At 43.8% G+C, this 17,441-nt stretch overlaps 1 protein-coding gene and 1 long non-coding RNA gene across 39 annotated transcripts in view; one reads left to right on the top strand and one right to left on the bottom strand.

Moving 5' to 3' along the window:
- The window catches only part of LOC148338887 (receptor-type tyrosine-protein phosphatase delta-like), a 269,563-nt gene that overhangs the window by 6,289 nt on the left and 245,833 nt on the right, over nt 1-17,441 (bottom strand). For 19 of the 37 annotated variants that reach the window (XM_088293384.1, XM_088293387.1, XM_088293394.1 and 16 more), the window contains 11 exons: nt 15,682-15,891; nt 13,759-13,919; nt 12,647-12,658; nt 12,315-12,427; nt 9,078-9,119; nt 8,472-8,569; nt 7,143-7,266; nt 5,448-5,623; nt 4,749-4,868; nt 4,515-4,669; nt 239-524 (listed from right to left, as the gene is read on the bottom strand). In XM_088293384.1, coding sequence (XP_088149510.1) covers nt 239-524; nt 4,515-4,669; nt 4,749-4,868; nt 5,448-5,623; nt 7,143-7,266; nt 8,472-8,569; nt 9,078-9,119; nt 12,315-12,427; nt 12,647-12,658; nt 13,759-13,919; nt 15,682-15,891 — 1,497 coding nt within the window. The remainder of the gene's footprint in view (nt 1-238; nt 525-4,514; nt 4,670-4,748; nt 4,869-5,447; nt 5,624-7,142; nt 7,267-8,471; nt 8,570-9,077; nt 9,120-12,314; nt 12,428-12,646; nt 12,659-13,758; nt 13,920-15,681; nt 15,892-17,441) is intronic. The other 18 variants (XM_088293404.1, XM_088293405.1, XM_088293408.1 and 15 more) reach the window with 3 other exon arrangements.
- The window catches only part of LOC148338889 (uncharacterized), a 40,881-nt gene continuing 27,086 nt past the window's right edge, over nt 3,647-17,441 (top strand). For both annotated transcript variants that reach the window (XR_015842843.1, XR_015842842.1), the window contains exons 1-4: nt 3,647-3,756; nt 6,068-6,267; nt 8,071-8,191; nt 13,768-17,408. This is a non-coding gene — a long non-coding RNA (uncharacterized LOC148338889). The remainder of the gene's footprint in view (nt 3,757-6,067; nt 6,268-8,070; nt 8,192-13,767; nt 17,409-17,441) is intronic.

Raw genomic sequence — 17,441 nt, 5'->3', positions numbered from 1 at the left:
CGGTCGCCGTTTTAAACGACAGAGCTGACAATTCTGGAAATGTTACCACGCGTTCCTCCCTGCTGTGACGGAGGCGCTGAAAGCGGAAAAAAATGAACAAGTGGAGCTCCAAAAGGGGGCGTGGCAATTAGTCATCTTCTTTTAGTGCTGATGTCATTTTTACACGTTAACCTATGATTTAAGTGCCAACGTCAATCAAACGACCCTCAAGGATCCAAAGGAAGTAGCAGGAACCTACCTTGAACTCAAGTTCCATGCCGGTGACATTCTCTCCGGCCTCTATCTGCGTCAGTTTCTGGATATAAGCGTAGAGGTTGCGGGCGGGCACTTCGGTGGTGCCGCAGTTGACGGCTTCCTGCAGCGCGTCGTGGATGAAGACATACTGGTCTTCGGTCTGCACCATGTAGTTGCGCTGGGCACGCATCAGCGTCACGTGGCCGTAGATGTCCACCGTCTTCTCATGCTTGATTCGCTCCAGCATGGCATCGATCACAATGAAGCAACCCGTGCGACCCACGCCAGCGCTGTCACGGGGACAAGGAAGTGAACGTTACCTTCGGTCAACATCTACTTATGTGCTTAAGAGGCCTAATCGAACGGCGGAGAACTTCTCGCCAAAGGGCTGAGCGTTTAGCTCCGAGTATAATTGAACTTGAAGTGGCCCAGAGTGGCGATTGGGTTTTGGCAGCAGCCGTGTTCCAGTGGGGTTGTTTCTGGCTCTGTCGCGGTCGTCTTTTCGCCTCCTGTGCTTTCCGACTTATCTGACGGGGAAAAGACCCAGTTGCGGTTCTCAACTTTGGAGACCTGGCACTCCAAAGTGAATCGGTCATTCGATCCATTACGGTGACATTCCTGTGAGGTGGAAGTCTCCATCTTGTGCCTCCGCCTCGTGATGGCACATTTGTTTTTCATTTGCTCAGGAGAGAAAAAGAGAAGCAAGGAGGGAGTAAAGTTGGCCGCCGGAGGCCGAGTCTGCCTAATGTGCCATGCAGCGAATGGAATAAAAAACACGTACGGGAGTCATTGGCTTTAACAAATGATCTGATGATCATTCCGGGAAAAAAAAGGGCTGACGGTGGCTGAACCTTTTTTTTTTTTACGTTGCTACATATATTTTCCTGGTGACAATTCCTCAACCCCCTTCAGGGTGCAAAAATAATCATGCGCCAATGATAATATTCAACGCAAATTACATCCCGGGGGGGTGGGTGGGGGGCTGAGAAGTGCCTCAGTCCCCTGGGATGCGGGACACTTGATCGACTTTTTGCAATCGGAAACACATCGCGGCCCGCTAGAGCAATGCTTCTCAATTATTACGTCCCCCCAGCAAGAAGAAAAAAATTCATGCCCCCCCCCCCCCCCCACTACCACCCACTCTCCGCCGCGACTATAAATAAATCGCATTTTTGTTCCAAAACAAACCTACATCGTAGCGTTAATACTCTGCGCACAATGGGCAAGGAGAGCGCCACTGCCAGCTAGTGGAGTGGATGTGTAATTACACTTTATTGTAGTATGGCAAAAAAAAAAAAAAAAAGCATCACACCACGCCCGCCCCACTATTTGAGATGCACCGTGATAACCTGAGACCCATTGCGTGACAGAGTGGCAGCGATGGCGCAAGATGAGGGATGTGGGAAGGCGGTGAGACGGGGGGGCCCGCTGTCAGTTAGCCTCACGTCAAGACGGAGGCGCGGCATACATTAAGCAAATGTGCTGTTCAACATAAGAGCAGGGAACGCTGGGAACATGTGCAATATTCTTTTTATTGACAAGTGCAGCTAAGGCGTCATTATATTTGGCAGTCGGCGGGGAGCTGGCAGGCTGACTGCACTAATGACCTGACACGGGCTTCTCAGCCAGTCAGGCCAGCTGCTTTGGACGTTGACACACATTAAGTGTCAGACTGATGTGCTTTCCAGAAGTTGAGGGAACGGGGGGGGTTGAGTCGAGGGAAGCGCGCTGTAAAATTCAGCTGCACTGAGCTGCAAGAAGATAAAGGATGCAGAGCAGCCAAAGCAATTACATATGTATTGTTACCAAATCTCTTGCTGTCAGCTAACGTGCCAAGCAGACCGACGCGCACACACCGAGCGAGCGAGCGAGCGTACCGGGGTGAGCCGACTTTGTGCGGTTAACTGGCGGAAAAACTTGAACGCAATCCGTTCCAAGGTTCTATTTGACCTTCCTCGCCACCCCAAGAAGAAAGAATAGCATCTCATAAAATGTAACCTTATCGCATGTCTACATTTCAGCCAGGTGGAGGTGCCTTTGAATCTCTCACCACATCGTTTTCGGATTTTAAGGCGAGGCGTCAAATTCTGTCGGAACAATGAAAAACGCAGGCTTTTGTCGATTGAGAGTCGCTCAAACAAGTTCATCTTTAAATGACCTCGGAAGGTAATAACACCTTTGAGTATGAGCAATTCAATTTCTCAACCCATCTATCGCTCCCAAATAAACGTTACATCCTTAATTATGCGTGACACTACGTAGCCTTTAAATAAGGCTTCTATTTCTGCACTGAATCAACCAGCCGAGGGGCTGAAACGTGTTGATTTGTATTTATTTATTTTTTCATCGTTTGAGCTTGTTTTGCAGCTTGGGCAAATCGTTGTTCTTGTTAACTCCAGAGATGTGTACAGCGCACTCATATTGCTCCTAAATGAAAAATTCATCTCTTTAAAAGTGCATTCAAACATCAAGGACGGACGGATGGAATCTATTTTGGAAGGGGTGGGGGTGTGATCTGTGCCAGTGGAATTAAAATCTCCCATCGGCATTAAGTCGCGCATTCAGTTCCACTGTGGAAAGCGAATATGTTCAATCGTAAGCAAAGGGGCGCTAATTAACTACGCGATGTGTTATTTTGAAATCTGCGCTAAGCCTCGTTTGCTTTTTTGTCACTTTCTGACACGGGTTTCTGTCTGCGGCGTGTGCTTTCTCTTCTGATGGTGTTCCGGCTTGGCAGGAGACACAAAACGCTGTTTGTGGCGCCCTGCTGGGAGTCCGGACACTGATGGAGTCGGCTTGAGAGTAATTTGTTTAGGATGTGAGAACCCGAGGGGATGAGGCCGACACTTGTTGGCCCGTTGATGCGTAAAATGTTTGCAGCGTAGCGACAGATCTGTACTAGCTTTGTGGCAGTGCGTAGGGGCGGGATGGGGGGGGGGATGTTGGCTGAGGGAAATGACACCAGAACTCCTTGTACCGTCATGTTAAAAGATTTGCTGAAAAATGCAGTGGGCTGAGTTGTGTGGGATGCAAGGTTTTCTTCAAGACCAAATTAGCATATATGGAAATTCTCTGAAAATTGTTCATCTTCTCATAAACAGTGAACCTCCGCCGATTTGCTGATTGCTATTCATAAATTCCCCTACATGGATCCCTCTTTTGGTATCTGAAAATGTCTTTGTACAGTTCAGTTATTGTCATGTCTTGAAGAGAGATTAATATTTCTCAAGCTTGTGTCAGTTAAAAGATTTAGTTCATATTTCCTCATAAATAAGTTTATTATTCTCGATTGCTTGGCGCAAGCAGTCAAAACTTCGTGATAAAAGTGTGAGAGTAAGACCTCTTCTTTACGTGGATCGTTTTCGAATTCGTTGATGTTAGCGCATCTGTTTCAATAGTGGATCTTTGATGTATTTCACCTCCGCAGAAAAAGAGACAAGTGACCGACGTATTCGCTAAGAGTAGCTCATGACGTGCAAAACGTACTCCAAAACACTTAAGCCTTGGAAAACGTTCGTTTTTGTGAGTGGTTCTAATTTCATTAACATGTATTTTTGGTCAAGCGAGTACTTTATTTTGAACGAAGTGTATGGCAATGTGTTGTTTCATCAAGCTAACTGCTCATTTACAGACCTGCACAATATTAATCTACTCGTTTATTTCTTCTTGTTGCAGTTACTATATTTATAAATATACCTTACAATTGTTTTCTATAACGACAAGAGAACTTCATAAAAGCAAGAAAAGTTTATCTTGACAGAGTTTTCTTCAATAGTTGGCTGGCTGTTTAGCTGCACATACGTACGTGTCGCGTAACCTAATTTGCATTCTATCTTTAATAACTTATTAAACTTGTAATTAGGTACCCTTTTTGAAAACGACATTTTATGTGCAATTTATTTTAACTAAATCATTTAAGTTACATTAAGAAGTTGTCTCGTGTTTGAGAACATTGAAACCCTGTTAAAAATCGGCTGCTACTATCGAATGTGAAGTTAATAAGGACAAGGGCGATAAAAAAAAATAGATGGATGTTCAAAATGTGTATGTGTGTGTGTGTGTGTGCTCTGCATAACAAAATTAGACTTCTGCGTTCATCCACCTACCATTGAAGTGATTTTGTGAGCTTTTATTTGCTAATGAGTTCATCCATTAAAATGATTAAAAACCCTCGTACATTGTCATACGTATTCATAGATTCATTCCGGCAAACTGAGAGGGGGGAAAAAAATCAATTTCATGCTTGAGGTTATTTTCATTATTTGCACAGAATTTGCTACCTGCAGTGCACCACCATGGGCCCGGCATCCGGAGGGTTGCACGCTTTTACCCGTCTCAAGAAGGCCAGAAACGGCGTGGGGTGTTCCGGCACCCCGTGGTCCGGCCAGGCCGTGAACTGGAACTGCCGGACCTCCCGCTTCTCGCTGGAGCCGTTCTACATGAGCAAAAGTTGATGAGAGCCCGATCTCAAGCGATGGCAGACCTCCTACAAGGAGCAATGTGGCGCCCCTTACTTTAAAAAGTGCAAATGTCCTGACGCAGTATGTGGCCAACTCCACCGTGTCGAGCAGAGTCACTTGAATGAGGCCGTACGTCTCCGTTGCTCTGGTGGGCCAGTACTGGTCACACTTTACCTGTCATGAAAGCCACATTAGAGCCTACCTTGCGAAGGTAGAACTTAAACCTTCCCCAAGCATCTCGATCCACACCAAAGGTGATGCGATTCTTTCTTAACTTCCATGTTTTTGAAGAAATCATGATTAAACTAATTTAAAAGGCACTCACTGGATGGCAGACCTCCCCCAAGGCTGGGAAACCCAAGAATCCAAATTGATACCAATGGATTCTTTCTGTGCCCTTTGCTTAAATGTGCAAATACGAAATGTAATTTCTTTGGCCCGCGCAGTCTCTTCATGGCGTTTTGTGGAAATTGGCTGGGCAAACAAATTGGAAAAGGATTCCCTCTTGCGTAGACCAAGACTACAGAATTTGCTCTCAATGCATCAAGCTCCTCCTGAGGCCATACCTCGCCCCTCATTCATGTTGAGGTTGGCATAATCCCGCTCAAAAACAAACTGGAATGACATTTGCCAACCGTCATTTGGATCCAAATTGCACCCCCGCTAAAAAACACGGACCAGAGTCGACCTCTTTCTAAATCGCCTTGGCAGAGGCCATATGTGTAACATAAAGATTGCGATGTTGCGACTTACTCTGGATCGCTCCTCCAGCTTGGTCATCATGACAACGATGGCGCTCCTCTGCTCCCAGACCATTCGCCAGAATTCCCCAAACGTCTCGGGCAGCGAGCCTTGCGTGGCAATGTATGCGTTCTGCTTCCTGTAGCCGTCCACGTAGTTGGCATTGATGTAGTCACTTCCCGGGATGCCTGGAAGCGGGGGGGGGGGGCGAGGAGGTTAAATGTCAATCGAAAGGGCAGATTGCAGGGATGTTTGTTGGAAGGATTCAAGTTCAATGTGGAACATTCTGGAAGACAGAGGCAACTAAATATATACTGCACAGTTCATAGATTTGAAAAAAAAATATTAATATGCAAAATGATTTTATTACATATTTCACAACTACTACCATAACAATAAGGAAATAAAATTAAATGTGTAAAAAAAAATAATACACAAAAAAAATGACTTGGGTTTTATTCTCGTTTGTGATTGGCGCACCTGATGTAACATCCATAATCCCCCCCCCCCCTCCCCCCTAAACTGTAAAACTGGCAAAATTGCTGTGCACGAAAACAAGCCTCCATTCCTCCCTCCCGTTGCTGATTTTAAATGAAAGGCCCATTTTTTTTTCTTTTTTTTTTCTAATCCAGCGCAAAGAGGCAGAGCTGACAGCCAGTCAATGCTTCAGGACTGGCAGTTTCGGGGCTCGGCGCACACATGCTCCACCAAGATAAGTCTCATCTGCATGGACGCCACGTCTCAGAGAATCCCCCTCCCCACCCTCCTCCCACCCTCACTTCTCTCTCCAACCCCTCCTCCCTCCTCCATTCCGGGCTTTCTTTCCTCCCAGGTAACTTTTAGTGGCGAGACAAAAACTAGAGCGAAAAAGCCACATATCCGATTATGTTGCGATTATCCCGACACCCTCCCCGCCCCCACTCGTTGCCCCCGTGTTTCCCGTCCACTCACAGTCAATGACACAATTAAGCCCACTGTAATTTCCAATTGGAATGAAAAGACTTTTTTTTTTTTTTTTTGCTTAATGGCAGTGAATAGATGTTTATTTCGGCGAGCGGATGCATTTATGCCGTCTGCCAGTCAGGATTTGCATGAATTATGTCATTTGTTGTGTCTGATTGTGAGCTGCAGGAAAAAAACAACAAGATGGGACGGATTGAAACTCCGTTACACAATCAATATTAAGAAATGCCCCCGATGGGTTTGCGAGGGAAAGCACAGAAACAAATTTGCTTGAGGTAACTCAAGACTGATTATTTTATTATGATTCCGTTAGCATCTTTTAAAGACAAGTTTCATGTTCTACATTTGTTCTGGAAATGGGATGCATGTTGCAAACGGCATCAACCATCGAGTTCCACATGGCAACTACATATGCATATTTTGCATCCCGTCAATGCGCCCGCTGAGACGAAATGCGAAACCCGAGTATGATTGAAAAATAATCACGGCGCAGCGCCAGAGAAATACAACTTACTGGCATCTCTCAGGTTTTCGCAGGTGATTGTTCAATCGTACTCGAGTGCCGAGCCCCAGCGAGGCGGGGGGGGAAATTGCCTATTTCAAAAAGCCATCTATTTCCCCGTGAGCACCCACGGCATTGAAAGCAAATGACATGTTGGTGTGAGGAGGGAGAAAGGAAAAAAAAAAAAAAGTACAGTGTGGTCATGGTGTGACGAAGCAGGATGGAGGGAGGGTGTATCGTACCGTCAATTGCGGAGAGCAAGACTCGCGAGTGGTCGTAGGCGATCACGTTGGCGTATCGGTTCTTTGGTTTGTTCACCTCCAAGTTGGAGTGCTCCCAGGTGAACTGCTGCCCGGGGTCGATGGACTGTGGCGGGAGAACAACATTGGCTGTCAGTGACACCCAAAAAAAAAATGCCAAAGACGAAGCAACATTGTTTTATCACTGAAACACAATCGGTATAGTCCAGATTTGAACAATCATCCCCTCTAGATTCTTGCTTCAACTATTGACAAATTCTCATTTGTTCTGTGGCGGTACGCCATCAATTCGTGAAAAAAAAAATATTTTTATGCGGGAGCTGTAATTGCTGTGAACGTTTTTTTTCCCACATTCCTTGCATTGTTTTCATTTCATACTTTTCACACCGCGCCTTATTGCACTCTGGGTTTGTTTATTGCCAGAATCCTTTTTTGTTATTTACTGTGTGAGTTTTTATTCGTATTATCGTGTGACATCCCCTTTTTTTTTTTTTACGACTCTTGACAGAAATCCACAATTTCATTGTAGCTCTTACAATAATAAAGACATTGTTATTCTTAGGACCGCTTGCATTTTTGGGTACACTTTAATAAACAAATGCCACCAAAGCCCTGTCTAAGTAGGAATTGGTGTCAAGGAAGTTATTGATTAATTTTATTCCATCAGCTTCAATAAAAAACAGAACAGAACAGTCAATAGTTTTTCAAGAAACAAGCTTGTCAAGACTCTTTCACTGAAGCAAATCATTGACGTAAGAGAGAACTTGACGAGCTTTATATGAGTTGAGTGATTTCAGAAAATCGCTGCGCATGTGAACATTGAAGTGCTATTTTTTTCTGCATCAAATAATCTGCAAACTATTTATTTTTAAAGGGATTTTAAGATGTGTAAAAGGATTTTTATTTACAGTTTTAAATGTGGGAGGAACCCAAAGCACCCGGATAAAAGCCACCCAGGCACAGGGAGAACATGCAAACTCCACGCAGGAAGGCCGGAGCCGGAATCGAACCCACAACCTCCGCACTGAAAGGTAGACTTCCTCATCAGTCGACCACCATCCCACCCGAGATAAAATGTTAATATTATTAATGTCGGTAATAATAGTAAAAAAAAAAAGAGTAGCTGTGGTTTACATGACATTTATTGTTTGCATTACTGATGAAATACGACCAATGCCGCACGTTTGCATAAAGTCGTTTATGGCTGCAGACTTTGTTGACGCACACTGATGGGATTACATCGCGAGGTAAAAACGCCAAGCGCAATAACCCGCGCTGGACGCATTTCTGATCGCTCTTATCACGGCTCACCTCGTACTCCTGGGAAAATTTGAGGTTGTCGTTGGCTTTCAAGTGCTCCAGATGCTCCGCCAGGTCCATGACTGGGATCGGGGGGTGGCTCGCCATACCTGTTAGTCAGACGGAATTGCAGGTCAGTCGTTTGCTTTTGGGATTTCAACAACAACAACAACATTACCCCCCCGCCCCAAAAAAAAAAATAAATAAAAAATCCAAACCCAAGCGCAAGCAAACTGATTAGCTAAGCATGAGCAGTGTGAAGGTGGAAGATTTGATCGTGTTAGGCTAGTTTGTGTGCCATGCTTGAATGGAGACGACATGGAGGCCAATGGGAAGTCGGCGCACGCGTCTCCCTATGGAGAGACGAGGGTTTTTTTGTTGTTTTTTTTTCATTCCCATCGAAAGCTAGGTCGTTAGCATGAGAAGGAAAAGATGTTAAGAGTGAGCGAGAGAGTTCTACTTCGGAAGAGATGATTGATGTTCCCCGCCTGTCATTTTCCGCGATGACACGGCGTTAACACCAAAGCGGATTAGATGGGGATAGGAGGCTAGGCGGGAAAGAAGTGGGGGGGGGGGGGAATATAATTCATGGCAAATGCGTAATTGAGGCCAACTAACTTGACAAATGGAGGCTACTTGGGTGACCGGATGAGCGCGTACCTGTGGAGGAAATGGTCATTAAATATCTGCGTCATAGCGGCCGAGTGAATTGTGTCCAGCCGTGTTTGCAACAAGCGGAGCGAAACAACTCGCGCCATTTTGGCACAACTAGGACAAAAAAAATCCTCTTCAACTTGGTCCCGCTTGGTGGAAACGTGGCGTAAAGACAGTGATATGATTTGCGTGTCCGCTCAATGGGGTTAATTATTAGTGACGTCATGCTCGACGCTAGGCTAGGCCAGCGACATAAGCTATTGTTAGCAGCACACATCACACGTGAGCATTTAAGGGACAGTAAACGCGTCGTATTCACCGAGGTTAAACACCAAACGCGATAAATTGATGCTCCCCCAATAATATTGATAATCGCCTCAAATATGCCGGTCGTTTAAACTTTGAGTGGCAAACTGGACTGCCACATGATTTCATGTGGCCCACAAAAGCAAATAAAGTGCGTCGACTTCAAATTCATTGCGAAATAGTCTCGTTCTGTTCATTTTGGAAGCACTAAAATGATGACTATAATGGCTCTTCATTTTAAATCGCTCGGAAAAAAACATTTTGTTCGACTGAAGCTTGTCATGACCAACAAGTTCAAAGAATTCTGATTTTAAAACAATTTGTTGTAGAAATATAATAAGGGGCAATTGTGCTTCAGTAAAAATATCATTTTTTTTTTGTTTTAGTTTTCAGGCAGAACTGCACTCGAAGAGAAATTACAATCTAGCCTGTGACGTACATGAGTTTGGTACGCCTGGTTTAAACCAGAAACCGTGATCCCAAAACATCCATCCATCCCTCCTCACGACTATCTCAGGCGTCTTTGGGCAGTAGGCGGGGTACACCCTGAACTGGTTGCCAGCCAATCGCAAGGCACAAAGTCAAACAACCACCCGCTCTCACGATCACACCTCGGGACAATTTAGAGCATCCAACCAATCCACCATGCATGTTTTTGGAATGTGGGTGGAAACCGGAGTACCCAGAGAAAACCCGCACATGCAAACTCCACACAGGAAGGCCGGAGCCAGAATTGAACCCACAACCTTTGCACTGTGAGGCGGACGTTCTAATTTGTGATGGCAAAATGAAGCTTCAAATCTGCTTCATGAAGCAGTTGTAGTATTTTTGGACTCCTGTAGATGACGCTCTCTGACATTTTTTAAAGCCTTTATTTAAGGCAACAGTGCCATCTAGAGGATACAAAAATACAACCACTGGTTCATGAAGCAAATTTGAAGCTTTGTTTTCCCATCACTAGTTCTAACCAGTCATCCACCGTGCCGGCGTTTGTTTAATCTGGCAAAAAGAGGATTTGATTTCGAAAACAAAAAAAAAATCCCTGCCAGAGTGAAATTTCTTGTGTGTTTTCCATATTTGGCCAATAAAGATGATTCGGATTTAGATCCTCCCCCAAAATAATTTTCAACTGGCCAATATGCCTCACGTCAACAATACTTCCTTGAGACCAATTGTTATTTTCCTCGAGTTGAGATTTTCAGGGAAAAGATTTCATTTCCATTCAGTTCATTTCACTGGAACGCAAAAAAAGTTTTCCTCTGAAAGTTTCCCGACCTTGACATGCTGACAGTTGCATACAGACGCAACGGAGATGAGGCTCTTACACTCTTCCCACAATGGGGGGGGGGGGGGGGGGGACTAGAAAACTGCACTCCAGCCTCTGGACAATGTTGTGTGACACGAGCACCGGCGCTCGCTCCCTCCTCAACTTCATTCGAGTCGCTGGCACAAGTGGGCATTAGCTAATGGAGGCAGGGCCTTATTTTCCCATCCACTCTCACATTTCTCTGAATCGCAGCTTGCTACGTAAAATCCATTTCCACCACCGGGTGACAATGAAAGCACAATTTCCGTCACTCACTCAAGCATCCTGAAAGATGAAAACGCCCAATGAGGGGTGGCAGCAAGCTGAGCTGGGAACGAGGCGGTCTTGTATTGTGACACAGCGGTAGTCAAAGTATGCGCTGTACTTTGGAGAACGGTTTGGTCCAGAAGGAGACTTGAATAGGGGTGGGTGGACGGGATCACTCGGAGCCAAAAGGAGAAAACTAGTAATGGTCGGAAAAGAGCTTTCATAAATATGCATAAAAAAAAAAAATGAGCCTGCAGAGATAATTCATCATCCTTTCATATGAGCTGATGTGGAAGATGGCGCTTTGATAAAGCAACATTATTGGCTGCGGCCCGTGTGTCCCAAAGCAGCCGGTGCCAGAGAAAATCTTTCCCGGTTGATAAATGGTGGCGGGATGCTTCCATGCGCGAGCCAAAACACGATCACAACAACAGAGCAAATGTGTCTAATTTGCATTCGCCGTAAATTGGTCTGCCAAAGTTGAAGCAGTGCGCTTGCTCCGTTCCGAGATCTTCCACCCAGGCAGGTTTTGGAAGCCACAAAAGTGTCAAGCATGCACTTCCGCCTCATCGTCGAACGAGCGCAGCACGTTTAATGCTAGCTTCACGCCAAATCTGTGGCGAGCGTCTCCTAAATTGAAGTCAATGGCGTTGGTGCGAGCGGGCGCGGTTGGGAGTGATGGAAAGCGTCGCGAAGAACCGAAAATTCGCCCATTTGGTGCAGTTAAAACTTTCTTCGTGTGTTGCTTCGCGACAGCCAATCAGCTCTGGGATGTGATGAATCACACTCAGTTTTGCAACAGGCCAGCGACCACTACATATATTACAAAAAATAAATAATTAAAAAAGAAACAAAAAACAAAAACATGACCAGACTTGTAGACAAGTGTGAAAGGAGCTTGGTGTACCTGGTTTTACATTTTTTATTATTTTTTTAACAGCCGTTGAACTTGACCAAGACGGCAACACTGTTCCCGTTAGCATTAGCACAGCGTCGGCTACTTGAATGCGACGTCGAAAACTTTCTTCCTTTGTTTGCTCCCGGAAACGCTGTCGTCGTCACAAAGTAAAACACTCCCGACGGATTTGGTGTGATCGTTGAATGAGCGCCGCGACCCCGCGGAGGAAATTGTGCTGCTCGCATCAGAGACACTGCACCGATCTCCGCATTCAGTGATCGAATGCGAATATGTTTGAAGATGACGTCATCGTCGTAATCTCTTTCAAATCTCGGCATTAGCGTTCGTAAACAGACAACGACCGGTTGTATTTTTGTCAGTTTCCCCACACGATGTTCTGTGGCTTCGTTGGACGAGCACTCACCGGGTGTCTGAAAGTTGAGGCGGCGAAGCTCGACGGGGTCGGTCGGGTGATGCAAGGGCATCTCCTTGCTGTTGGGGAGACTACCTTTCCTCGCTTCCGATTCGGCTCTTTTCCTGTGGCGGGGGAAAAAAAATCCATTTTTATTTGGGCAGGGACGACAAAGAACGCTTGGTGAGTAATGAGACTTGAGTGTGTTAGCATTAGCATTGCTAAAGGGACGCTAGCGGAGGTGCGTGACGTTCATTCAGTTTTGTGCTTAATTCTGACTTATTTCCTTTTTTTTTTTTTTTCCAAGGGCGAGTAAGTTTGATTTGCTTCTTTGGTTGTCTTACCTGTCGGGTTTGCTGTTCCATTGGTCAAGCAAGAAGAGAAATATCGAAACAAAAAACATTAGCCGGTAAGAGCTTTGGCTCCTTAGAGAGAGATACACAGAAAAAAAAAGGCGATACCAATCTAGTCTTGGCTTTTTAGCGACGACTCGCTTGCTCGGTTTTGCAGCCGCAAGCTCCATTTCAAAGAACACGGAGAGCGCCAGGTGCAAGTAATATTGGAACATTTGAGCGTTTTCCGCTGATTGCTTCTTGTTCAAGCATAAAAGTCATCTCCTGACTTTTAATTGCTGCTTGTGTTTGTCTTCTCCCGCAGTGAGCGCCTTATTGATTCATCACGATGAGGTAGCGCGGTAACGCTACATATATTCAGATTTCTCGGTACAAAATGAGATGGGCCCGCAAACTAAGGCACGGGGGCAACATGTGGCCCGTTCAACGTTTTAATCTGGCCCGCCGAACTTGAAAAAAAAATAAAATAAACGATGTTAATGTTTGATTTTCTAAATACTGTGATTTTTCAAAGACATATTTATTGTTGTTATGCTTTTGTTCACTTTCATTTCAAATTAAATGTATTTTTTTTTCTCCGATGAGGTGAGGTGACCAAAACACTCCATCCATCTGCTTCTGGTCCGGCCCCTCTGTCAAATTTTAGAACCCATTGTGGCCCGCCAATCAAAAAGTTTGCCCACCCCTGAGATGGGGGATTCCAGTCACATGACTTGCCAATATCAGCAATTTTTGGGCTAACATTTAGCAAAGGCTAGACTTTTTCTTGAGTACATTGACCTAACGTCTAAAAAAATGGGCATTTTTTAATTTTATGATTTTTTTTTTTTGGTAAGTAAAATGTGTGCAAACCTGGCAACTCAGTTTGTGAAGCAATACATGGAGCAATCACGGTCGGATATTAAAACTGGATTGAAGGATTATTTTTTGATAAAATTGCTTAAAAGCTTTGTGACACAACAAAATAAGATTGTATGACAAGACGTATGACTTTGCTCACCCACGTAATGAGTCATGTCAAAATCGGTTAAGATTGAACTTTTCTATTTTCCTAAAAAGAAAAGATTAAAGCAGCTATTTTGTGGTTGTATCGTCGCACTCACCTCTTGTAGAGCAGGATGGCGATGACGATGCATATGATGAAAACTACAGCAAGGACGGGACCCACCACCCAGATGAGACCTTCCTCCTCGTCGATGATCGGCTGGGGATCAACGTCGGCCGAAACCACCGGGTCAGAGTACGGGCTCGTGGCGTACATGATCTAAAACGATGACATTTCACAATGTAAAATTTTTAGGAACACTGGGGCTGGGTTTAAAAAAAAAAAAAAATCGATGTGAATCAATTTTCCTTTTCATAGCCCGATATTGAGTCATAAAACAATATAGACACTTTTAATAAAGTTTTTCCCCATAAGTTGACATGACTTTATGTGAGATCTTGTCACTTTGCAAAAGTAGCGTATCAAAACAAAATGGCGGACACAGTGAAGTCAGCACCAACAAGCATGAAGACAGATGTATTTTTTGTTTTGATCAGATCTTAATAAATAAAACGTACATGATTAATGTAACTGCTTTGGCTTCAATACCTCATGTAAATAATATTTTTTGGTAATGCACCAAGTTACAGCAAGACGTTTGTACAAATTCTAACATTGGTTTCGGAGAATGCCTTACATTCGAAAGTAATATTGGTACTGCGTGAAATCCTTGATTGAATCGAAAATGGAATTGAGTCGGACCCTTGTGTATGTTATCAAATCGATTTTGGAAATTTGAATCGATTCCCAGCCTCTTATTTTCTGTAAGTAATTCACAAGTCTTCTAAGAAATTTTAACCGATTCTGCTGATCTCTTAATTCATTCATTGCCATCCCTGGTAGACTGAATGTACTTTTTAGCGTCTATATCCGTCAATGGCAGTGAATGAGTTAATTAACCATTTCATAATTATGATTTGATGAGCTTATTAATGCAAAAAAAAAAATTATTACACATGTAAATGTTAGAAAAAACAGTTTGCTCAATTAGCGTTAGTGTCCTCTTGCTCCAATTGCACCACAAATTTAAATGACACTCCCAACTGTTGGCCCGTGAACTGAATCGAATCGGGCCCTTGCGTATTGGAAATTTGAATCCATACCCAAGAAATAACGACCATTTTTTTAGGCTTGAGCTTTGTAAATTCTACCAAGCAACATGTGACCATTGAAAATTAACGACACAGACATGAGCGTTAACGACTGAGCCCACTGTTAACCAAAACAGCATATTAGTTAATATTAGAAATCTTCAGAAACATAAGAGGAACTATTATTTACATTCCAAAGATGACCAGTTAAAATAATCTCCGCTACTTGATTGAGCACCCCCCCCCAAAAAAAGTGTCCCCTGGGAAGAAAATACACACTTAAGTGAGAAAATTGGCAATCTTCCCTGCGAGTCATTTTACCTGCCTTCAAGGTGAGCGAAAAAGTGTAAGAGGCAGGAAGTATACACACCCCTCAAGCTCATCCCATCCATCTTGCCTACTTAATCATGCTGCTTTTCTTACGCTTTCATTTACACACACACGCACACGCGGAGGCTGCAGCTGAAGAGATAAGGCAGACGGGACGTAATTAAAGAGACGCCCCGTTATCGAGGTGGTCTTGTAATCAGCTCTGGTCTTACGGGGGCTTCTCAAGTTTTGCAAATCTAAGAAGGGCTCAAATTAACGCGACGAACCAGCGGCCCACTTTGTGAATCTATTGACAGAGGAGAGAATGGGAATTCCACCTGGTTTTTAAAAATGCAGCTCACCTGTGACGCTAATGAGGGTCAGCTGTGTATATAAAAAAAAAAAAAAGTTTCACAGCAACATAAAAAAAAAAAAAATCCAAACAGTTGTTATAAACTGTTTTTTTTATTAATAAATTATTTAATTAATTATTTTATTTTATTTTTTTACACACAAACTTTTTTCCCATGAGGTCGCACCGGATCTGCATTAAAAAAACAAAAAAACAAATGGCGCCTCACATTGTCAGATATCTCCAGAGCGGCCAGCACAAAGAAGATGTACTCCTGGCCGCTTTGCAGTTGCTTGTTTTCAAAGTCGCCGTAGAACTTGCCGTCGCCCAGCGTGAAGTCTTTGGGCAGGTCTCGGAAGTAGGCGGCGATGTACGCCATGGGCTCCGCCTGCCTGCGGAGCCGCAGGCCTCTGCTCGTGCGATTTATCTCCTTCAGCAGCTACAGTGTGTGTGGGAGCAAAAAAGGCACATGATAAGATGCGGGAGCGTGCCGCAGCTAACGCATGAAAACCACAACAAACCCTATCTGCCTGTCAACATTTCTTTTTTTTTTTTTTCCTCTATCTTGTGCACAAGCTGAAAACGCCGATAGCAGAAGGACGGCAGAGCATTGACAGATCTGTCTTACAGTAGCTCTTCTTTTTTTGGTTGGAAAAAATAATCTTATGAAACGAAATCAACAGTGAGTCAATCCAAATTGCAATTATGTTTTGCCTTGACGTAAAACGGAGATGAAACACTTTGAGTTTATTAAATAAGAAAATTGCAAAAAATTGCGTGTACGGACGACCAGGTACGACTTTTACCAACGGGCTTACATACGGAAGTCGAGGGCGCATCACAATAAAAAATAAAATAAATGACGTATTCTGCCATTTGTTAAAATGTTCCGTCATTCGCTTGCCGCTGCAGTACACAAAGTTGTGTTGCATCATTCTTGAACGATTCGTTCAAAAATAAAATAATCTTTTCAGGGAATGTGAGTGAACGGATCACTTCCTCAAGTGATTTGTTCTTTTCGCAGTTCATTTGAGCTCAGGAGCACGTTTTTCGTCAACATCGCAAACGGCCAATCGGCAGCCAGCGTCAAATGTTGGAGGGATTTTACAGAAAATATTACCACGTTATTGGCGTACATGAAATCCGTGGGGTCATTTCACGTTCATAAACGATTCCGTGAGTAAAACGTGCTCTACTGACATTCGTACCTTACAGCTGCAACGTTTTTAAAAGGAATAATAACAAAAATAGAACAAGTGCATAAATTCCAATTACTGCAACATCAGGGTGAGCACAAAAGTTTTTTGTTTTTTTTCTTAAACTCACTCCATCATTTCCTGGGGAGGGGGCGCAAATGATTCGGTGAACGATTCTTTTTAATGAACTCATTCTAATGATTCAGTTCACGTAAAAGAACTCTCATGGCCATCACCAACGAAAGGCATTAAACAGGCTGCTGAACGTCTGACGACCGTTTCTAAATAGTTCAATTTGAATGAAATATGAATAAAAAGTGTATTCTTGAAAAATGCTGTTATTACACTAGCAAAGGTTTCCAAATTGCCAATATAAGATAATTTGTAAAAATTATTTACTAAATATTTTAATAAGCACATGCAGCATATGTCGTTAGAAAAAATTATGATGATATATTTTTTTGATACGAATTAATTTTATGCATCAAAATTGCCTTGAGCTGAAGTCCATTTACTTGGCGTGAGGAGGCTAATTATGCTAATCACGGCCGTCAAGTTTCGCATCTGTGACTCGGGTGCACGGATCATCAGCGTGCATGTGTGTGAACAATGCATGCGCCTGTCATTCACATGAACCCGTGTGTGTGTGTTTTGCTCTGTTTTGGCTGCGGGGCTGTTGGAGCCGCCCGATAATGTCTTCAATCATCTCTGCTGTCAACAGCGACGGAATCTAGTTGCCCTTGGGAAAAGTTGTGAAAAGGTGAGTGCCAGTATTGACAAACAAATAAATTCT

This window comes from Idiotropiscis lumnitzeri, chromosome 4 (assembly GCF_059441095.1).
Source record: "Idiotropiscis lumnitzeri isolate Australia: NSW breed Sydney's pygmy pipehorse chromosome 4, RoL_Ilum_1.0, whole genome shotgun sequence".
NCBI classification, from domain to species: Eukaryota; Metazoa; Chordata; class Actinopteri; order Syngnathiformes; family Syngnathidae; genus Idiotropiscis; species Idiotropiscis lumnitzeri.
This window is presented reverse-complemented; position numbering and strand designations above follow the sequence as displayed.